The sequence below is a fragment of the Theropithecus gelada genome, chromosome 1 (genome assembly GCF_003255815.1).
Source record: "Theropithecus gelada isolate Dixy chromosome 1, Tgel_1.0, whole genome shotgun sequence".
In the NCBI taxonomy this organism is placed as follows: domain Eukaryota; kingdom Metazoa; phylum Chordata; class Mammalia; order Primates; family Cercopithecidae; genus Theropithecus; species Theropithecus gelada.
Genome location: NC_037668.1, coordinates 120,661,792 through 120,685,147, shown reverse-complemented (window position 1 = coordinate 120,685,147; position 23,356 = coordinate 120,661,792). Strand labels below are relative to the sequence as shown.

Genomic DNA, 23,356 nt, shown 5'->3' with positions numbered 1-23,356 from the left:
TTGTTCTGGTATGTATCAAGGACCATAAAAATAATCACTGTTGGATCTAGAAATTTCACCCCTAAAAATATATCCTAAGGAAATAATTCCAAATGTAGGGAAAGCTATATTCAAAAATACTTTCATTGTATTACTTAAAATAGTAAAAAATGGAAACAAGCTAAATATTAAGATGAGAGTGACTGAGTAAATTATAGTAAACTAGTTGATAGAACTTTTTTATAGCAATTGAAAATGATGAAAGATGGTATATAAAAAGCAAGGAAGATGATTGTTGTTATTTTTATTTAAATAATTTTTACTATATAAAGTTTATATTCCATTAAAGAAAATAGGAAAATAAGGACAATAGAAAAAAGAAAAATAATAATAATATTCGGGGGGAAAAGCAGACTACTCAGTTGTATCTGTGATATGATTAAAATTTTTGTTAAATAATAGAGCAATAATACTTGAAAGTTGTTTTACAGGGTTTTATTTTCTTATCAGATATATGTAGCATAATTTGTAATATATTCTTATTTATATTATTATTTATAATATACGAATAATATAGCATAATTTCTTATATGTTTATATTTAAAACTCAGAAACCCTCATTGGAACATTGGAACCCTCTTGCTGCCGAAATGCACAGGTAAAGAGTGCAAATTAAAAGATTGCTCCAGCGGGCATGGTGGCTCATGCCTGTAATCCCAGCACTTTGGGAGGCTGAGGCAGGTAGATCACGAGGTCAAGAGTTCAAGACCAGCCTAGCCAACATGGTAAAACCCCGTCTCTACTACAAATACAAAAATTAGCTGGGCATGGTGGTGCATGCCTGTAATCCCAGTTACTCAGAAGGCTGAGTCAGGAGAATCGTTTGAACTCGGTAGGTGGAGGTTGCAGTGAGCACAGATCATGCCACTGCACTCCAGCCCGAGCAACAGAGAAAGACTTCATCTCAACAAAAAAAAAAAAAAAAAAAAAAAAGAGTGCTCCACAGTCTTGCATGGTTAGGTACCAGTATTTCGACTTCACAGGTGAGAAACAGGCTGGAAGTTGAGCTAACTTACCCAAGGTCTCAAAGCTGGTACTAGCAGAACAGAGATTGACAATCACATCTTACTAGCTTTAAAATGCCTAAACTCTTTTTTCCCTTCCTGGTATCATCATGGTGAGAATCAAATTAGGCAAACATAGAAATGTATGCTGGAAATGGGGGTATTGCCCCTCCCTAGGGTTTCAGGATCACCCACTTTTCCCATGCCGTCCCACAAAGGACAGAGATCATAATTGTAAAGCTTTGTGAAAAAATAAAGAAGAGACTGGTAATATCCTGTTACAATTTTCTTTTTGAAAATGTCTCAGCCAGGCACAGTGGTTCATGCCTGTAAACCCAGCATTTTGGGAGGCTGAGGCAGGAGGATCATTTGAGGCCAGGAGTTTAAGACCAGCCTAGGCAACATAACGAGACTTCATCTCCACCTTTTTTTTTTTTTAGTGTCTCAAATCTTCTGTTGTAGGGAAATTCTGATCTATGAGAGGCTGCTTGAAATAAATGGGCTACTGGCCAAGGCTTGGAAATGTTTGTGGTATGAGAAAGTCAGTTATTATTTGGCAGCTACAGATACATTATTATTGCTATTTAGAAACAATTAGTAAATTACTGAAAAGTCAGTAAAAGTAAAATTATTTCTTTGGAAAGACCCTATTTACAGAAAATTATGCCTCAGGTATGCATTTTGCTTACCATTAGATCTATTTCAGCTCCAAAGGAATATATGGAGAGAGAGGGAGTCTTTGTAGCTTCTAAAAATGTTCATGAAGGAGTGGCTTACTCTCTTTGCCCTTAGTTTAACAGAAGCAAGAGGTAGTTTGGAGAAGCAGGAAGTCAGAGGTGGGTTCATTGTATCATTATTTCTAGTCCTAGCTCTTCACTGTTCCTTGGCAAGTTTCTTAACCTCTCTGGGTTCCCCTCTTCTTACCTTTCTTCTATTCTTCCCCAAGTGTGGGAGTCACACTTCAACACTGTACATCCAGGAGTGTTGTGTTGTTAAAAAGTATTGTTAAATACTTTTTAAACGTGTTGAATACTTGTTAAATACTTTTTAAACGTGTATTTATTTGAGTTAGTACTACATACACATGGTTCAACATGTAAAAGATACAAAGGGAAATTCAGTGCCATCTCCCTCCCACCTGCTCCTCTCTGTGTGTCCCTGTTCCAGTTCTCAGTTTTCTTTTTCAAACTCAGAAATCCCAAGAGTCTGTGAAGGGCAAATGAAAAGCAAGATGACTAGACTAAATCTGAATGAAAGGAGTTTATTCTAAGGTGATACTGCTCACTGCTCAAGGTGCTTATCTGCCCCCTTCAGGGGCTCCCTCAAGTTTTCTGAGACTTCAAATAGCAACACTCAACTAAACTATAAAATAGTCACCACACCTTTTCAAGAAATTTTGACTTTGAACTTGCTAATGTGCAAAGGAAATAGTCCAACCATTTCTCTAGAACTTGGTTGATAAGAAATTTCATTTTGTCCCATTTATAATTTCATTCTAAAATTTTGTTTTTGTTTTTTTTTCTGCTATCGAGTAGGAGAGAAGGGAATATGGGAAAGATTTGTTTTTGTACTACTGTGAGATTTTTATACCTTGGGCCAAGACAAAGCACACAATAAATAAAGTATTAACAAAATGTCCTTAATTTTCCTTTCTGACCAAGATTGCTTGCCTCTGCAATTATATATAAAGAAGGGATGTGTTGAGCAAATGAAGTAGGACAGCTAGGCAGACAAGATGTGCCCAGCGCCTGGCATACAATAGGGGCACAGGCCATTGCTTAACAAAACGTGTAATTTATGAAAACATGCTCGAAGCACTACTATACTAACCAAATATTCCCTGCAAAATTTTAAATTTACAGTGCAAAATAAGAATAATTTCAAAACTATTTCTAGAAAAAGAGCTTTAAGGGCTTCCTCCCCATAACAATTTAAGTTTAACCTAAAACATGGTAGTTATTTTGCAAGAACTGGAGAGCACCAATCCCTTCTCCTTGTGTGTGTCTGACATTGGAGGCTTATTGTGCACGAAGTTGTGATCAAAATCCAACTCGATTCATTTTGAAAAGTAACATGACTACAACATCCATCCACTCCAATGAGCAAAGGGTGTAGGCTTTGAGTATATACAGCAGGCCACACACTATAGGTCATGGCATACAGTCTAGCTCTGGAGGTTGCTGCATTTGTTCATGTATCTATGAGCTAGGTTTTAAGTTTTTTCTCCCTGTTCTTTAATAGAATTAATTAATTAACCCCACTCATTTACTTACTCAGTTCACAGCCTTTTAAGAGCCCGCCTAGGACATAAAGATGAAGATCCAGTGCCTACCCTCATGAAACATACAATCCAAGCGAAGAAGGCTTACTTTGAAATAGTCATCAAGTTGTGCTTTTATGGCGCTTTACTGCTCCCGCCAGCACCCAGTGCCAGGGTATGACCTCACGCGGTGGCAGAGTCCGCGTGCGAGGTCCCGCTCTCCCTGGCTTGCCCCGGCAGGGCGGAGTCAGCCGAGCAGCCGCCGGCGCTGCCCCCGCGCGGCCTTTAATTTCGCAGCTCCGACCACCGGAAATTAGTCGAAGGCTGAGCGGACCCGGTCGAGAGCCGGCGAGCTCCGCGCGGGGAGGGTGCGCCCACCGGTCCCGTCGGGCGCCCGCGGGACGCGCCGCCAGGGCCCTCTGCGCCGGGGGCTCGGCGCTCGCCCACCTCTTCCAAATTTAACCATTACCTAAATCCGAAGGGAAATGAGCAAACCTCTCGGATTGGGTGTCAAGGTATTTTCAGCCTCGTTGGGCGTATTTATCCCCAAGTGTTTCCACAACAAGCTATTTCGGGGCCGCGGGGCAGGTTTCGCTCTGCGGACGCCGTGGCCACTTGCCGGGCTCCAGGCCGGCGGCACCGCGGGCCGGTGATTCACGGTCCCGACCCGGGGGTGGTGCAGCCCTAGGAGGCGGCGGGGTAGGGCAGGGGGAGCGGGTGACCGAGGCCTGAAGGGCGGGGAGGGTCCTCGGAGCGGGGCGCCCCCACCCCTCTCTTGCCAGTCAATCTGTGTCCTGAATCTGTGGCTTCTCTCGCTGCGGAAGTCTCCCTGGAGCCAAGAATAGTTGATTTTCTTTCGAGTCATTTCTAGTGCCTGAGTGTACGGACCTCCAATTTCCCCCATCCCCTGTCGACCCACAGGGAGAGAACTGGGAGGACGACTAAGGGGCTCGCGGGACGGGCTGGAAAGGCCAGGTCCCCCACCCGCCTGACCACTTGCGCAAAGGAGCGCGCTGGGTCGCCCGACGGGGGTTGGGAGCAGGTCTGGGAGGGCCATGCGAGCGATTCAGTAACGCTCAGGAAGTGAAGCTTGTGGTTTTGGGGGCTGAGCTCGGAAGGAGAATTTTTTTTTTTTAAGTCAGAGAGACAGAGCAGTCTCTCCCGAAAGCAAGATTCCGTTTGAAAACTCTCCTAGCGCGGTGCCCGCGCCCTGACCCCGCAGGTAGGTCCGCCGAGCCTGTTCTGCGCCTCCTGCCCTGGTGGGGGCGGCCGCGGGGACTCGCGGAGCGCTGGCGCTGCGGGGGCGACCTGAGGACGCAGGCGGGTTCCCACCTGCTGCGGACCGCAGTGCGGGAGCCCGGAGAGCTCCGGCAGCTGGGTTAGGACGCGACCCGCGCAGCGAGGCTGGAAATCTGGAGCTGGGGGCGCGCAGCAGGCGGTCTGGTGGTTCGGCAGGGGAGCCAAATCCACCCGGGAAGGAAACATCTGGTGGGGAGGCTGCGGCAGCTGCGCTCGGGAGGCCGCCCCCTTAGCGCCCTCGGCTCCCGCCTTCCCGGGCCCGGACGGTGAGGAGAGGCCTGAGCGCGCGGAGGGGCCGCCCCACCTCCCAAGCCAGCTGCAGCGCGGGGTTGCCTTCCCACGCGCTCGGCCCAGGCCCCGGGGCCCCTGTCTGCTCCAAACTCTGTCCCTCCCCACAGGAACCAGCAAAGCGGGCCGGGGTGCGAGAGAGGCGTGGGCTTACAGCCGGGGTGGGAAGGCGGCCTCCGCGTCCGCCTGGTCTCTCGTGGCGCCAGCCCAGACCCAGCTCCGGCGCTGACAGTTACCCCGACCCCATCTGTCCAGCTCCCAGCCAACGTGGGTCCAAGCCGCAGCGGGACCCTCGGGACAACGCCACTCCGTTTTTCTTTTCTTCCGAGTTTCGCGGCTGTTTAAAGAATTAGGTTTGGGGTTTGTGGCGTCTAATTGTACGGATGAGAAGTGCAGGAAGCGGCAAAGCTCTAGCCCTGGGAGTCAACTCGGAGGGAGGCGGATGGCACTCTCACCCCTAGGGTATTCGGGCGCTTGGGTAGCGGGAAACGTCGCTGGTGCCCCGCGACACGTCCCAGGCGTCTTTTCTCCCAGGTCTACTCCCATTCCTCCGGAGAAGGGGACACAATGGGGCTGGGGATCTGGGGCAGGGGGCCTGCACCCTACAGGGACCAAGGCCCCTACGTAGGACTCATTTTGAGCTGAGAGCGCCAACAGACAGACGTAGACTGTGTGGCCGGCATCTTGCCTAGGAAGCCGAGGGGCTCCTAGTCCGGCAGTGGAAACGGCGCGAAGCCGGAGGACTGCAGGTCTTGCCCCGGCCCAGAGTTCCCAGCACCCTCATTTCTGAACCAGCCAAGGCCACGGAGAACTGCTGTATTGCAGCTCACGTGTGAACCAGGTCCCTATCGCCTTCACCCCGGGAGGAAGGCAGATTCGTTTACCCCAGACCACCTCGACTGTGGAGTCCCGCCCCTGGAGCCGGCTGGAGCCTAGTGGCAGGCGCAGTCACGCCCTCCCGCCGGGCTCAGATTTCGACCTGGTATTAGGTGAACTGATTGGGGGTTAATGAGAGCGACGCCCCGGGCAGCTAGTCCCCTCCTAGGCCCGGGCCCGACCCCTGCTATCTGCCAATGCAGCCTGCGCGCTCTGGCGTCCTGTCTTATTTGTCTGCTAAATTATCGGTGCACTACCGACTCGGGACACCTAGCATTTCCCAGTCAACGTTCGCGGATCGGGCTCCACTTCCCTAGGACAAGATTTTTTGGTGAGCAGAAAGGAAAGTGCTTTTTCCCAGGACCTGATTCCCGAGGTTAGGTTTCCACGGTCGGGGATGGCTCGCCGCAGCCTCGACCGGTGCCCGCCGCACCCGGGAGTCCGGGGCCAAAGTTTCTCTTACGTGGGGCACGAGTGAGGGGCGAGTGAGATCACCGGATGCGAGTTTCTCCCGGGGCGGGGGTTGGTCCTCTGTTACTCCCCTCACTTTCCTGTCCCTTTGCTCTCCCACCTCCTTTCTCTGGCCTCTGCTGTCCCCAGTCCCTCTGCTGCTGTTCCCCCCGCCGCCCCACAGTTTTATCTTGTGTTCCGTTCCCCCCCACCCCCCGCCCTTTCACTCCAGTTTGTAGCTGGGTCTTGGATATCTTGGCTCCGTGCCCCTTCCGGGTCCTCGACCACTGGGCATCCCCGGCCCCTCAGCCGATCCGCGTGTCCCCGCCCTCCCTCGCCAGCCGTAAAGCACAGCCAGGCAAGCACTGAGTAGATGAGTTGGGGTAACCTACCCGATGGGAACTACGGCTTTCCAGAGAGTTTGATTGCCAGAGCGAACTTGGCTAGGAAAGGGGAGGAGCTGGGGGGCGTGGGCAGGGAGGAGGAAAGGGGCCTGAGCCAGGGCCCAGGGACAGGTTTTACCGCTGAGCTGTGTCAGTGGCGGCAACGACGGCGGGTTCGCGCCACCTGTCCAAGTGCCACCTGGTAAGCGCGGCGCAGCGGGGCCAAGCCCCTCCTCCCGTGGGCCCTCTGCGCTCCTCCCTGGCCCGCGCTCTCCCTCCGCCTGGGTGCCCAGTCCCCAGCACCGGAGAATACTGACCCGCGTTTCCACCCGGTTTTCTTTCCCTCTCAGGTCTTCGCCGGGCTGGGGCTAAGCAAGCCCTCGGAGTGACCGTGGGTGACAGCGGCTCCAGGGACTCTTGGGACGCAGTGGGGAAAGCGCCGGACCACCATGCCGCGCTCATTTCTCGTCAAAAGCAAGAAGGCTCACAGCTACCACCAGCCGCGCTCCCCGGGATCAGACTATTCCCTCCGTTTAGAGAATGTACCGGCGCCCAGCCGAGCAGGTGCGAGGCGCGCGCGGGCCAGGCGGGGCTGCTCCCGCAGACACCGACTTCACCTTGACACACCATTAGTCGGGAGCTGGGAGGGGCTGCCCCAACGTCCCCTTTGCGGCCGTTTTTGTTTCCTACTGTGCTGGTTCCTCCGGGTTTGTCTCCTAGGTGCCACGGCCTCTCTGCGTCTGCCCTCGGATCCGAGAGAGTTCCCGGCCGGGGTCTGGGTGGAGAGGGGAAGATGCTCGGGTGCCCTGGTAGGGGGTTTGGGGGAGCCTTCAGAACCCTCAGACTCAACCAGTCGCAGCCTGAGCCCCTCACCTGCCTCCTCTCTGCAGACAGCACTTCAAATGCAGGCGGGGCGAAGGCGGAGTCCCGGGACCGTTTGTCCCCCGAATCGCAGCTGACCGAAGCCCCAGACAGAGCCTCCGCATCCCCAGACAGCTGCGAGGGCAGCGTCTGCGAACGGAGCTCGGAGTTTGAGGACTTCTGGAGGCCTCCGTCACCCTCCGCGTCTCCAGGTAGGAACCCACTGGGAACCTCTGGGGCGGGAACTGCAGGGACCCGGCAGTGCTGGGGAAATCGGGGCGACCTTGGGCGTAGATATGCTAACGGGGAGTAGGAGAGTCTTTCCAGGAGGAGGGAGCTGATTCGTAGGGGAAGGAGGCATCTGTCTTCTCTGGGACCTGGACAGCTTGCCCGCTGGGGCTGCTGCCTCCATCCCAGGCGGAGGGAGCCTAGCTGCTCGTCGCTTAGATTCGTTTGCGCGGAGCTGGCCGGTGAGGGAAAACAAACCAGTTGTTTCTACTGGCAGCAACGCCGACCTTTCATTTTCTGACCAGACTTGATTGTTTTATAAAGTGCTAGGATCCTGCAATCTAGACCCCAAACCTCAAACAAACGGAGACCAGGGCAGAACGGGCCAGGCAGAGGAGTTAGGCGCTGGGCGGCAGGGAGGGGGCAGGACGAAAATCTCAGCCCGCGGCTTGGTCTTCACAGGCGCAGATTGGGGGCCTGTTTCATTTTTCGTTTTGCCAGACTAACCCAGCCTCAGAGGCCTGCTCTCTGGGTTTCATTTCCAGCGAGCAATCCAGCTTCAGGCAAACTGCACGTTGGGTGGGGGCGTCTTGGGTCCCGGCCTGGGGAAGGAATGATCAGACCAGCCGGATTCTGTCAAGGGCCGGTTATACCCAGAACATGTTTGCTAGTGTTAAAAGATACCACCACCCGTCCCACAATCAGTGAGTTGACTTGGCGAAAACCATAGCTCCAGCAAATGTGTCTGGGAGCCGGCGGCGGGAGGATTCTTCCTGCCAGGGCGTCAAGTGGCCGGGCAAGGATTGGGCGCGCCCCGAACCATCCGAACGAAACTCCGGGTACAGCCTCTCACTGAAGTGGCCAGCCTGAACTGGAGAGTGTGTGTGTGTGTGTGTGCGCGTGGGCCCTCTGCGCTCCTCCCTGGCCCGCGCTCTCCCTCCGCGGAAGAGTGCGCGCGCGCGCGCGCACACACACACACATTTGTAAATGCTGTATGCACTCACATGCATTGGGGTCACTAGTTTTAGCAAAATTCATGTGGGTGGGGGCGTAGCAGGCCGCTAATTCAGAGAGCCGTCTCCTTGCAGGTGGTGGCTAAACCTTACGAGTTATACAGTTATTCTCTGAGAAATTCGGGTTCCCCACCTCCATCAAACTATAACAGGAATGGGGAGTATCTGGCTGGCAATTTAAGCCCAAAAGCCCCTTTCCTGCTCCACCTTTGCTACGTACACTGGGCACTTCGTGAAATCTTAATACCTTCGGGTTTATTCAGATGCCAGCCTTTCGGGTAGTTCGGGGACGCATTTATGGACCCTCTACCTCCTTCCTTGTGGATTCTGGGAAGAAAAAGAATTGAGTGGGAACATGTAGGGGCTGGGAGAGTGCCTGCGCTGGTGGCTGGACCCTTCCGCCCCTGAGTGCTGTGCGGGGCCGAACGGCCTTCTCCTCCCTAACAGCTCAACTCCGGGCATTTATAGACGCGCCCTTCCCTATAGGATCTCCAGGTGCGCGCGTCCAGCCAGAAAAGATCCTCGGAACGTCGAGCGCTTCCGCTGCCCTCGCATAGAATTTTCCTCTCCCGAGGTCTTTTCAATGATCCGTTTGCTGCTCTGCCTTCTATAGTGGCCCGCGAGGCCCCAGGGCCCGGGCTGCGTTTTACCCTGGGGCGCGCCTGGCGCACGCAGTGTTCTACAAGCGCTGGGTGCCCCGCAGTCCGCGAACACGCCACGCCCGCAGCCGCAGCCCGGCGGCCTCCGCTCTGCGGTCTGAAGCCTGACCGGACGCTCCCTTGTGCCTCCACAGCCTCGGAGAAGTCGATGTGCCCATCGCTGGACGAAGCCCAGCCCTTCCCCCTGCCTTTCAAACCGTACTCATGGAGCGGCCTGGCGGGTTCTGACCTGCGGCACCTGGTGCAGAGCTACCGACCGTGTGGGGCCCTGGAGCGCGGTGCTGGCCTGGGCCTCTTCTGTGAACCCGCCCCGGAGCCGGGCCACCCGGCTGCGCTGTACGGCCCAAAGCGGGCTGCCGGCGGCGCGGGGGCCGGGGCGCCAGGGAGCTGCAGCGCAGGGGCCGGTGCCACCGCTGGCCCTGGCCTAGGGCTCTACGGCGACTTCGGGTCCGCGGCAGCCGGGCTGTATGAGAGGCCCACGGCAGCGGCGGGTTTGCTGTACCCCGAGCGTGGTCACGGGCTCCACGCAGACAAGGGCGCTGGCGTCAAGGTGGAGTCGGAGCTGCTGTGCACCCGCCTGCTGCTGGGCGGCGGCTCCTACAAGTGCATCAAGTGCAGCAAGGTGAGGCTCACGAGCTCACCACCTCGACTGCCCTGCACCTGCTTCCCCTACCTGGGCCTCACCTGCGCCCCTCGGCCCCTCTCAGCGGCCTTCTCTCCGGCCCCACCCGCCTTAGGTGTTCTCCACGCCGCACGGGCTCGAGGTGCATGTGCGCAGGTCCCACAGCGGTACGAGACCCTTTGCCTGCGAGATGTGCGGCAAGACCTTCGGGCACGCGGTGAGCCTGGAGCAGCACAAAGCCGTGCACTCGCAGGTAAGCGCGGGGCACACCGCCCGCCGTGCGCGGCCCTGCTCAGAGATCTTCTACATCTCCTCGGTGCAGCACCAGCCACCCTCTGCCTGGAAGTTCTCTTCCCAACTTCCCCCAGTTTCCTCCCCCAACCTCTCCGCTGCGTCCCCTTGCCCTGGTGCATGTGTGTAGGGAAAGGAGGATCGTGGCTGGCTCAGGCCTTGAGGCAGCCCTAGATTTTGGTGTCACACCACGGTGAGCCTCGAGAGTGTGATCCTCATTGTTACTTTGGGCTTGAGGTAGGTTTATATGCACTGATTCATGCTGCTGATATATCAGACTTATTAGCTCTATTTCTTTGTGCCTGTTCTTTTCACCAAATGGTTGTCACTTAATTTGCATTGACCCCTCTCGACTGAAAAGGCGGGAATCTCAGCTCATTTAGAGCATCTAGTAGCATATTTACCCCGCTATTCTTTCCTCCCTCCCTCCCTCCCTGCCTGCCTGCCTTCCTCCTTCCTTCCTTCCTTCCTTCCTTCCTTCCTTCCTTCCTTCCTTCCTTCCTTCCTTCCTTCCTTCCTTCCTTCCTTTTCTCTTTTCTTTTCTTTTCTTTATGTTCTTTCTTTCAGAGTCTAGCTCTGTTGCCCAGGCTGGAGTGCAGTTGCACAATCTCAGCTCACTGCAAACTCCCCCTGCCAAGTTAAAGTGATTCTCGTGCCTCAGCCTCCTAGGTAGCTGGGATTACAGGCGCATGCCACTATGGCACAGCTAATTTTTGTATTTTTAGTAGAGACGGGATTTCGCCATGTTACCCAGGCCGGTCACGAACTCCAGGCCTCAAGTAATCCACCCGCCTGGGCCTCCCAAAGTGCTGGGATTACAGGCGTGAGCTACCATGCCCCACCCCCGCTATGTATTCATTCATTCATTAATAAACATTTGTTGCCTAACTTCTAGGTGCCAAGTACTTAAGAATCTTACAGCACATCAGGTCCTTGACAGCATGCCCACATGGAGATCATAGTTTAGCTGAGAGATGGAGAGTAGATGAGCAAGTAAATATACCAACAGATATCTCAGGAGAATGCCTACTTGTAGCTAAAAAGAGTATCAGTCCATGGCGGGGCACGGTGGCTCAAGCCTGTAATCCCAGCACTCTGGGAGGCCGAGGCGAGTGGATCACAAGGTCAGGAGTTCCAGACCAGCCTGGCCAAGATGGTGAAACCCCGTCTCTACTAAAAATACGAAAATTAGCTGGGCGCGGTAGCATGTGCCTGTATTCCCAGCTACTTGGGAGGCTGAGGCAGGAGAATCGCTTGAACCTGGGAGGCAGAGGCTGCAGAGAGCCGAGATCATGCCACTGCACTCTAGCCTGGGTGACAAAGTGAGACTCCATCTAAAAAAAAAAAAAAAAGAGTATCAGCCCGTCTCCCCCAGCACCCACACTGGCTGGGGGGAGGTGGCATCTCAAGTGACTGAGGTCTAAGCCTCCTGTTGAGGAGGGTGGAGAAGTGTGTGCTAATGGGTGTCAAAAAAAGCAGGGTGTGGATATGTTTTTGCCATGGGGTGTGGAAGATTGTGGGTGAAGAACATTTTGGTAGAAAAAGTGTTGAAGGGCCGGGCATGGTGGCTCACGCCTGTAATCCCAATACTTTGGGAGGCTGAGGCGGGCGAATCACTTGAGGCCAGGAGTTTGAGACCAGCCTGACCAACATGGTGAAACCCCGTCTCTACTAAAAATACAAAAATTAGTCAGGTGTGGTGGCGTGTGCCTATAGTCCCTGCTACTCAGAGGGGCTGAGACATGAGAATTGTTTGAACCTGGGAGGTGGAGGGTACAGTGAGCTGAGATCGTACCACTGCACTCAAGCCTGGGTGACAGAGGAGACTCTGTCTCAAAAAAATAAAGAAAAAGTGTTCAAGGGATTTTAGGGTCAGCTCAAGGGTGAGGAGAGCAGCAGTCTAGTTGACCGCAGTAGGAGTGCCACATCTCTCTCTCTCTGCAGGAACGGAGCTTTGACTGTAAGATCTGTGGGAAGAGCTTCAAGAGGTCATCCACACTGTCCACACACCTGCTCATCCACTCAGACACTCGGCCCTACCCCTGTCAGTACTGTGGCAAGAGGTTCCACCAGAAGTCAGACATGAAGAAACACACCTTCATCCACACTGGTAAGCTGAAGACCCTTGGCTTGTAGGAAACACCCTGAGGCCAACATTACTCATCTTCTCTGATTTCTGGCCCCAGTGAGTGGTGGATGAGGCCTTTCTGATGGAGTTTTTCCCTGCTCTGTGTTAAAGAAAACAAAGGGGTGGGTTCTTTGGTTCATTTATAGTCATAATTCTCCCCAGAGCTGCCTTGATTTGGGGTTGTGTCTGAAAGGCCACTCAGCAGGTCAGCTCACAGTTACTCTATCCTTGGAAAGAACATTTTCCTTTAGGTTAGCAGCTGCTTCCACTGCTGCCTGCTCTGGGTGAAACATGAAGCTCCAGGGTCATCTTAGAGAGTTGCTCTAAAGCTTACCTAGAGATTGAGGACTTTCTCTAACCACTGGGCCTTTTGTGGGAGGGACTCGTGTGGCCTCTCTGGCTGCATTTTCAGGAGTCTGAGAGCTTATTCTGATTGAAGAGGAACAAATAATGGCAAATATGATTAAACTCTCTGCTAAGCATTTTTAAAATGCATTATTTCATTTTATGCTCACAACAACTCTGAGAGGTAGAGACGACTACTTCTCCCCATTTGAGAGATGAAAAAAGAGGCTAGGTAATCTGTCCAGGGTCATACTGCTAGCAAATGACAGGGCCAGAGCTCAAATTCAGGTCTGACCTCTCAAATATCCACTCTTGACCACTGTTTATTGTATTTTATGTTCAGAGTCATAAGGTTGGTAGACACAGAAAACTTCTGTTCACTTATTGCCCTTTTCAAAATATCTGCAAGTTCATGCCATAATAATAATTCCTTACCTATTATAATGCTTTACAATTTACAAAGTACTTTCAAATCTATCATTTCATTTGATTCTTATTGCCACTCAATAAAGTAGACGGAGCTGCTCTTACCATCCTGAAACTCAGAGAGAGTGAATGATTTATCAAAAGTCAGACTGAATGAATATTGGAGCCATGTAATGCTCTGGCTTTTAATCCTCAACTCTTTGCCTAACACTTTATGTGCGGGTGGGAGTTTTAATGCCAAGAACACTCTAATAGTCAAAAGACATTTACATGAGACCCAGAATTTCTGAAAATTTTATTGTAGAATATGAATACTGATTTAGAACAAATCACAGTGTATTCTAAACGCCCACCCTTGATGTTTATAAATATACTTCGGTAATGTATCTATTTCCATTGAAAACCCAGAAAAGTATTCTACTTTAATCATTCCCTCTTACCTGAAATTTCCATGTAATTCACTCCTTATAAGTAAGGTATTCAGGACACTTATCAAAATGCAACTAGGATCTTGACTGAATAAAACATTAAGCCCTTATCAAACATTTACGTTATACCTAGAATTTGTTTCTCAGATTTGTTTGACCCTAAAGGGATAGAATACATTTTGATGGGTGGTTTCTTATCGAGGAAATCTGAAGCATGAAAACAGAAAAGAGTGTAGCAAAGAGGACAGAGGGTTCCTCAAAAACAAACTTCATCTATTTTATATTTTTTCCAAGGCTGAGCCCTGACTGTAATGCCATGCTGGGCTATTTGGAAATTCATGCCATTTACCTAACAACACATGAGGTAGGGAACAAGACAAAACCTTTTTGTGTTCTCTGATTTATTAATTTGTGGTGAAGAATTGCTGGTATATAAAGAATCATGTTATTAACCTCATAAAATTAAGGAAAAATCAAGACAGAAAAGTATCAGCTACCTTAATATTTTGTGGCCCAATGTGGATTTTTAAAATAAGATATTGAAAAACGTATCCTGCACATGTACCCTGGAACTTAAAAAACAAAGAAAGAAAAAAAAAAGAAGAAAGAAAGAAAGAAAGTCAGTCCATGTTAAGATGTTTTTCCAGGCCGGGCGCGGTGGCTCAAGCCTGTAATCCCAGCACTTTGGGAGGCCGAGACGGGCGGATCACAAGGTCAGGAGATCGAGACCATCCTGGCTAACCCGGTGAAACCCCGTCTCTACTAAAAAATACAAAAAACTAGCCGGGCGAGGTGGCGGGCGCCTGTAGTCCCAGCTACTCTGGAGGCTGAGGCAGGAGAATGGCGTGAACCCGGGAGGCGGAGCTTGCAGTGAGCTGAGATCCCGCCACTGCACTCCAGCCTGGGCGACAGAGCGAGACTCCGTCTCAAAAAAAAAAAAAAAAAAGATGTTTTTCCAGATATACTTTGCTGTCCTTTAAGAACAAGAAAGAAGACAGGCTCACTGATCCATACAAACTAACACCCACTTGGAAATTCAGATTTGAAAACTTCCTCTGAATTAGAACAGAGTCACACAGTTTTAGGACAGCTTCCTCCCCCTTCCTGTTGAACATCTGCTCTGGGTGTTCATGGCTTATAAAGTCAGGAGAGTCCTCCCGGGGTAGATTCAGCTGGTGAGGGCACGTGGCCTTTGCTCTGTTTCCGTTTAGCAGGAAACCGTTTGAGGCCTTTGGCTGGGAACCCCCACTCAGAAAGTCTCCCTTTCACCTGGTGCACCCATGGGGCTTCCAGGGACTCGCATTGCAGGCTGGGAGTCAGTTCATGTTGCAACACGTCACCCTCCAAGTTGCTTGAAGGCCTTAGACTGTGGTGCAGCCAGCTGCTGCCGAGAGCATGTGGGTCACAGTGGGTCCCCTCTAGCTTTATCATAGGCTCATACTTTCTCCCCTCCTACTCCCATCTCCACAGGTGAAAAGCCTCACAAGTGCCAGGTGTGCGGCAAGGCATTCAGCCAGAGCTCCAACCTCATCACCCACAGCCGCAAACACACAGGCTTCAAGCCCTTTGGCTGTGACCTTTGTGGGAAGGGTTTCCAGAGGAAGGTGGACCTCCGAAGGCACCGGGAGACGCAGCACGGGCTCAAATGAGCACCCTGGCTGGCTGCAAGCAGCAGCTACACAACACTACAGAGGGCAACCTCCCTGCTTGCCACCACTCTGCTCCCTGCTTGCCACCACTCCCTTCTGACTTTCCAGACCCCAGGTCCAGTCTGCAGATCCCACCAGGGTGCTCCTCCTTTGCCTTACCTCCTGGAGCTGCCAGAGGAGATGAGGTACCTTTTCAAAGTGCAGCCGAAAGTGAGAACCAAGCGACTCTCTAGGCTTCAGACACAAATAGGCTCCTCTACACCTGAAGACAAAGGCAAGGTCAAATGGGGACCAGAATAAATCTTAGACCCCACAGTCCCTCCCATTTCCAGCCCTAATCTGCAGACAGGAATGCCCTTCAGGTTTCTTCCCTCCCCCTCTTGACCTACCCCAGATATTTGTGTGGAAGAGGAGGAATCACCATTTACAAGGTGGACAAATGCTAATATTTTTATCTAGAAAGAAGAGTGAGTGTTAACTTTTATTTTTTTTTCTTCTGGGGAGTCTGTTGACTCCTTTCTTCTGGGTGCTGCCTATAAATCTTGGAGGAATGATTTCTCCTCCTCAAAAACTGATTCAGAAACTGACTTGGGGAAGGAATTTAATACTTTGAAGTCATGAGATGCACCATCAAGGCTACCCCCAAGAAGGGGCAGAAGAGAAGTTGATGAGAGGGGATTAGAGGTCCTCCCTTCAGGAGGCCTGTGAAAGCCTCATCAGTGGAGATAAAAGCACGAGCAATGCCTGTGGACAAGATGTCATTCATTCACTCAGCAAATGTTCATGGATCACCGGCTACCAAAGTACCAGGCACCATGCTAGGTTTTGGGGAAGAGAGACTGAAGTCAAAACCCCTGACTGCTCCTTAAAAGCTAACGGTTGCACCTCCAAGTGGCTGGGTCTTGGAGGCAATTCTGAGAAGACAACACAGAATTATAAACCTTCCCTTTTGACCCTTTTGGATTTTATCAGGTGTAAAAAAGAAAAGTAGCTGAACAGTTACTTCAAAGATATGTGTGTATATTCAGTTTTTTATTGTTAAGCTGATATTTTAAAGATGTCTGAGCTAGCAGGCATGTGGGAATGAAGGCTCTGTCTTCAACTCTTTGATCCTCCATGTGTACCATAGAGGGGGGAAAAAGTGGTATTTTCACTTTGATGAGGTTGGTAAATGTTTTTAGATCTTCTGGTATGCATTATGTTTGTTAATACATATTTATTAGAGTGATGTTTTAAGTTAATAAAGTATTAAGACTATTACAGATTGCCTTTCCTTTAGGCAGGGAATTTGGGGAAGACCTTTGTTTTAGTTTGTGGGGGAAAACTGGCACTAAAGGAAACTGCAGTGGAGTATAAAAGTGAAGCAGATAAGCTAATATCCAGAAGAGTAAAATCCAATTGCTCTGGTTTCCATATACTTTCTCCTTTGCTCCTATACCTCAGAGATACTTCTTTCATAAGAGAAAAACTAGGAGGTGTACAAAACTAAGCTCCTACCATGTAGAGCCCCTGATGGTTCCACAGGCACATAAGTAAGCTCTTTCCTCTGAAAATGTCAACATATTTTTTTATGGGCCTGAAGACTCCCAGATGAATAAAGAAATCGCAGGTTTTAGGTCTAGGTTTTAGTTTTAGTCACAGCTCTGTCACCAACACATCATGTGACTTGGATAAATCTTTTGACTTCCCCAATACTGGTTTCCTTGATCAAGTAATACAGAGACAGCTCTGTCATTCCAGTCCAACCCCGACTGCTCTGATTCTGTGGAGACTGGAAAGGAGAAAAAGTATGAGATTGGTTAGCTGCCTCCCCTAATGCAAGTCACAAATCTAAAGGCACATGAGGATCTGGGTTATTTCTGGTTCTGTCCCACCTGTGGGAGCTTTTTGCATAAGTCAATCCTTTAAGAGAATGAAACCAGAATAAAGTCCTGGCCAAAATCCCTACTACTAGTGCTTTAACACCTCCCAGCCAGACATTCAGGGGTATGTGTGCCCCATGCTGAGTACCAGCAGATTGCCCATTTCCAACTCCAATTGATTTCACACATATGATTGAGCACCCAGTATGTGCTGGGCACTCTTCTAGTGGGTGGAGATATAGCAGTGAGGACAATGTCTTAGGAAGCTTTATGTATTCCTTGTTGAATCCTCAGTTCCCAGAATAGTGCCTGGCACACAGTAGGAGATTAATACATATTTACTGAGATGGTAAGTGAATAAACAGAAAATAAACTCCTTCATGCCAGGGGCTGGCTCTGCTCTCTACAGCACAAAGAGAAGAGCGATTGCTTGAGAGCCTGAGAAACAAATAGAATCCACAGGACTTTCTCTCCAGGTTGACGGGGAAGGGGGGCTTGAATGCTGCTTTTCTCCAGTTTCTCCAAATCTCAGTCCTTGGCTGTCCTCACCTGATTTCCAGCACCATGTCTTTCCATGTCAGTTTACTCTCATTCAGAATTTAAATTTGTTTGCTCTGTAATGGAGTTTAAGATAGTTTTTCAGAACTGATGGATGATGAACAGTTGCAGCGTCCAGGAACCACTTCCTAGTGTCCTGGGAGACAAACCTCCCAGTGAATAAAGATGAGAAAAACATCCTTCCCACAGAAGTCACCCTGCGTACTGGTTGGTTATTTCCAACCTGGTTTGAAAAGTGTAGAAGTTGCACTGAGGGGTAAGTAGAACTGATTGAAATCTAGGTGTCTATGCTGTCCTGCTCTTCCCTTATGACATTTAGAACATTTGGACCATTTTCGTTATCCCTGTTTATGCTCTAAGTGAGGAATTGTAATTTTGATGGTAAGTGTATGCCTTTTTTTTTTTTCTGGTAAAAAATGTATCTTGATATCCCCAGTTCAGAATCAAAACAAATTACTGTGCCTGTTACCGTGTGAAATTTGAAGATTGCAAATATCTCTCTTAATGTTATTACTTGACTCCATTAAAAATAGATTGTGAATATTCCATGTCACATTATTCATGAGGCAGGCTCTATGCCTTTTGTCTGCTGGAGTAACAGTAGAAAGGGTAACAAGAGACACAAGAGCACACCTTTGTTTCTTTCACTAAATTTTTAATAACACCTCCAGCTAGCCAGTTGGTGAAGCTCAGCTCTTGCATAAAAGTGGAAAAGCACAGCTATCTCTGAGAAGACCAACTCTTTCAGCAGCTAATTTGAGTTTGCGTTCATCTACACCAGACATGATTAAATTACCTATCAAGTGTGCTGAGCTATCAGGATTCAGGCCACGTAAAAGGTGAATTTCATCTGATTGATTTGAGACACGAATGGAACAATTGAGTTTTAAAAGCCCCGCCTTAATTAAAGGGATAGCAGAGTATCACTCCCCGGCGACTTCTTGACTGCCATTGCCCTTGAAAACTGGGTGGTGATAGTGATTTGACCCAAGTCACTTTGCTGTGTGCCTGTTTGTTCAACCTGATCATTTAACAGAAAGAAATGAACTCAGAGGAAAACCTGGAAGAACTTCACTACTTTTTACTGTGCATTTCTAGAGTACACTGTTTGTTTAAATCTGTGCTGCCATATTATTTCTACAGAAAAAACTTTCTAGGAAGTATATAATACATTTATTTTAACCTCTTTTCCCATTCATAAAGTCAGATTTTAAAAATTAAAAAGTTTAAAGAAATTGCACCCTAAATCCTTCTAGCTTAAAAGCTTATGTTCTTTTTGTATGTGTTCTTTTCTAGTTTGTTCCTTTCTAGTCTTTAGGCACATGTGCGTATATTTATATTTTATAATTTTTGTCTAGATAGCTCTTTATTATATGGACACATACTTAAAATAGATATTTCACAATGAGAATTTGGACAATTTTATGACCAAATTTTATTGAAATCTTAGTATTTTATTGGGAATCTTATCAATCATTGAGAAAAAGTCTTTTCTGAAGTTTAATGGTATTCACTTTTTGAATAAAACATTTTAGGCATACTGGAAATTGCAGAGAATAATAAACATCAGTGTACTCACTGTTCTGCCATATTTACTTCAGATTTTATTTTTGAAATAACATGTTACAGGTATAGTTGAATTTCTTCTGGGATATGTTCCTCTCTAGCCCCATTTCTTTCCTCCTCAGAGGCATCCATTATACCAAAATCAGTATATATAATTTCCATGAATATTTGTATGCCTTTAATTTATGCGTAATTCCATAAGTAATATATAATTATATAAGCATATAATATAATTGTATTCATATGTATATATAAATATATAATTATGTAAATATATAATTTAGCATATTTTAACTTCATGTAAATGGATTACAGTTTATACTTCTGCACTTTTCTGGTTTTTTTGCTTAACACGTTGTTTTTGAGATTTATCCATGTTGATATGTGCAGTTTACTTTCTTTATTTTAACCACTGCATATGGAATTCCATGGGATGAATACTTGGTAATTTATTCTCCTGTTGGGAGAGTTTGGGTCATATCCAGTTTTTCCTATTACAAATGATTCTGAAGCAAACAACCTTTTGCATATCTCTTTTGTGAGGGATTCTTTAGGATGTATTCCTGGGAATGAAAATGCTGGATATTACCAAACTGCTCTTCAAAATGGTTGTTCCAATTTACAGTCTCCCCAACAATGTAGGAGAATTCCTGTTACTCCAAATCTTACCAACACTTGGTATTGTCAAACTTTAAACATGTCTGCCAATCAGATGGATGTGAATGTCATTGTAATTTGCATTTCCTGATTCCTAGTGAGACTGAGTATCTTTTTATAAGTTGATGGACCTGACAGATTTCCTTTCCTATGTAATGCCTCTTCATGTACTTTGTCCATTTTTCTGTTGTTTGTTTGCTTTTTATCAATTTGTTCTTTAAATATATTCTAAACACTCACTGTTATATTAGTTAAATGTGTTGCATACTTATCCCAGTCTATGGTTTGCTTTTTCACTTTGAAGACAGGATTTGTTTGCTTGTTTTGTTTTTGTGTGTAATCAAATGTATTAGTCTTTTCCTCAATGGTTTATGCTTCTTACGTATCAGTTAAGAACTCTTTCCCTAGCTGGTGGTCATTAGATTCCCTATATTTTCTTCTAAAAGTGTTTAAATTTATGCCTGTAACATTAGATTTTCTTTTCTTTTCTTTTCTTTTTTTTTTTAGATAGAGCCTTGCTCTGTCGCCCAGGCTGGAGTGTAGTGGCGCAATCTTGGCTCACTGCAACCTCCACCTCCCAGGTTCAAGTGATTCTCCTGCTTCAGCCTCCCAAGTAGCTGAGACTACAGGCATGTGCCACCACACCTGGCTAATTTTTTATTTTTAGTAGAGACAGGGTTTCAACATGTTGGCCAGGCTGGTCTCAAACTCCTGACCTCAGGTAATCCACCCACCTCGGGCTCACAAAGTGCTGGGATTACAGGCGTGAAACATTAGCTTTTTAATCCACTTGTATGTGTATAGTATAAAGTAGGACCTAATTTTAAAAATTGTCTTCACCATTAGTAATGGATAATCAATTATCCCAACATTATGTATTGCTATTTTCATCCTTTTCCCTCTGATTGTAATGCCACCTCTGTCATATGGCAAGTTTCTATTTCTGTATGGTTCTATTTCCAGGCTTGCTGATCTGTTCCACTGGTCATTTTGTCTATCTCTGTGCCAAAGCCATAGTGTCTTAAATAATTTAAGTTATAATAAACTCTTAACCTGCTTCATCCTCTTCAGGAATATCCTGGCTACCTTTGGCCCTTCGTTCTTGCATGTGAAAAACTCTGTTGGAATTTTGGTTTGTATTACATTTATTATTTAATTTGGAGAGAACTGAAATTATTTTGCTATTGATTCTTCCTATACATAAATATGGTATATTGATTACTTATTTAATCTTCTTTTATGTCTTTCAATAACACTTTGTCATTGTCTGCATAATTTAATTACTTTTTAAACTTATTTTCCTAGTTCTTTTTTTGAAAATTGAATTTTGTAATTGCTGATGTATGGGAGCAAAATTAATTTTTCTATATGTTGATCTTATATCCTACAACTTTGCTGAACCCTCTTTTTTGGTTTTTGCAGATTATTTTAGATTTTCAGAGTAAGATAGCCCTAAGATATTCAAGTGACAATAGCTTTATTTCATTCTTTCCATCTTATTCTTGCCTCACTGCACTGGCCACGGCTATATTGTATAGGGGCTGAATAACAGGCATCTTTGTCTTATTCCCTTATTCTAGGGAAATATTTTTAGTTTTTCACAATTTTATGTGATGTTTTTGGTAGGTTTTTGGTAGATAACTTGTTAAAAATGAGGTTAGGAATTTCTGTTTCTGTTTGGTAAGAATTTCCACTTGTGTATGTGTGTTTTTAATCAATGGATATTTAATTTTATTGTATGATTTTTCTGCATCTATTGAGAGAATCAATATATTTTTAATATTTTATCCTTTAATTTGTCAACATGGCAAATGATATTTATAATTTACTCTAATGTTTTAAGTTATCCTTGTATTAGTTGGGGAACAAACCCCCACCTAGAGGGGAATAAATTCCAACTTAGTCATTTAAACAGCATTGCTGATTTGGTTTGCTGACCTTTACTTAAGATTTTTGCATTTATACTTACTAGTGAAATTGGCTTATAATTTTTATTTCTTATACTGGCCAAGGTTTAACATGTTTCAAAATGAACAGGGTAACATTTCTTCTTTTTCTGTTTTCTGGATCAATTTGTGAAGGACTGGGATTATATGTTCTTTGAATGTTTGATAGAACTCACCTGGGATTTTTTGATGAGGAATAGCAAAGAGGAGGATATATTTAAGTTTTAGTTACTATAAGTCTATTCAGGTTTTTAATTTTTTCTTAAATATGCTGTATCATGGCCGGGCATGGTGACTCACGGCTGTAATCCCAGCACTTTGGGGGCCGTGACGGCTGGATCACGAGGTCAGGAGATGGAGACCATCCTGGCTAACACGGTGAAACCGCGTTTCTACTAAAAATACAAAAAAATTAGCTGGGCATGGTGGCGAACGCCTGTGGTCCCAGCTGCTCAGGAGGCTGAGGCAGGAGAATGGCGTGAACCTGGGAGGTGGAGCTTGTAGTGAGCTGAGATCCGGCCACTGCACTCCAGCCTGGGCAACAGAGCGAGACTCCGTTTAAAAAAAAAAAAAAAGCTGTATCATATATATATGATACATATATATGATATATGATACAGCTTTTTATATATATCATATATATTATATATGATATATATTTATATATAATATATACTTATATATATCAATCAGCATATTTAGCATATTTATAAGCATCCAGATTAATTCTAAGTATCCAAATTAATTGCCACAAACATTTCATAGAGTGCTCTGATTTTTAAAAAATGTCTACTCCACCTATAATGATGTTCAGTTTTCCTTTCCAATATTGTTCATTTGTACCTTTATCTTTTTTCTTTAATATTGCCAAAGGTCCCTATTTTATTAGTTTTTGCAGCATATTTTCATTGTCATTCATTTCTATATCTTATCTAACAATATTTCTTATTTGACAGATGTATTATTTAGAAGTACATTTAAAATTTCTAAATATCTCTGGCTTAGAGTTGCAAAATAAAATTCTAAACATGTTTTTTCAGTAATTTTTGTAAGTGATTTATAATTTAATTATATTTTGATCAGAGAACCTGACTTGCATAATATTAATTCTCTAATATTTGTTGATATTTATTTTGTGGCCTTCTCCATGGTCAATTTTTATAGATAATGCATAGGCCGGGCACGGTGGCTCACGCCTGTAATCCCAGCACTTTGGGAGGCCGAGATGGGCGGATCGCGAGGTCAGGAGATCGAGACCATCCTGGCTAACACGGTGAAACCCCATCTCTACTAAATATACAAAAAATTAGCGGGGCACGGTGGCAGGCGCCTGTAGTGCCAGCTACATGGGAAGCTAAGGCAGGAGAATGGCGTGAACCCGGGAGGCAGAGCTTGCAGTGAGCCGAGATCGCGCCACTGCACTCCAGCCTGGGCGACAGAGAGAGACTCCGTCTCAAAAAAGAAAAAAGAAAAGAGAAGAGAAGAGAAGAGAAGAGAAGAGAAGAGAAGAGAAGAGAA

The 23,356-nt window shown here is 47.0% G+C and overlaps 1 protein-coding gene across 4 annotated transcripts; it reads left to right on the top strand.

Moving 5' to 3' along the window:
• The first annotated feature begins 3,618 nt into the window (after nt 1–3,618).
• On the top strand, nt 3,619–16,507 carry GFI1 (growth factor independent 1 transcriptional repressor). Of its 4 annotated transcripts, none has more exons than XM_025398495.1 (7): nt 3,619–3,818; nt 6,950–7,163; nt 7,490–7,672; nt 9,495–9,982; nt 10,098–10,235; nt 12,218–12,383; nt 15,071–16,507. In XM_025398495.1, the coding sequence occupies exons 2-7, from the start codon at nt 7,049–7,051 to the stop codon at nt 15,247–15,249; spliced, it is 1,269 nt and encodes a 422-aa protein (XP_025254280.1). In that variant the 5' UTR covers nt 3,619–3,818; nt 6,950–7,048; the 3' UTR covers nt 15,250–16,507. The 4 variants fall into 4 exon arrangements, with proteins under 4 accessions (XP_025254280.1, XP_025254261.1, XP_025254271.1 ...); XM_025398476.1 differs by lacking the exon at nt 3,619–3,818 and adding an exon at nt 4,439–4,525; XM_025398486.1 differs by lacking the exon at nt 3,619–3,818 and adding an exon at nt 5,373–6,097.
• The last annotated feature ends 6,849 nt before the right edge of the window (nt 16,508–23,356 follow it).

Bases quoted from the DNA above. Each gene is read 5' to 3' on its own strand.
- GFI1 (XM_025398495.1), top strand. From the start codon at position 7,049: ATGCCGCGCTCATTTCTCGTCAAAAGCAAGAAGGCTCACAGCTACCAC. The intron at 7,164-7,489 runs GTGCGAGGCGCG...TCCTCTCTGCAG, and splicing joins ACCGGCGCCCAGCCGAGCAG to ACAGCACTTCAAATGCAGGC. The intron at 7,673-9,494 runs GTAGGAACCCAC...GTGCCTCCACAG, and splicing joins GTCACCCTCCGCGTCTCCAG to CCTCGGAGAAGTCGATGTGC.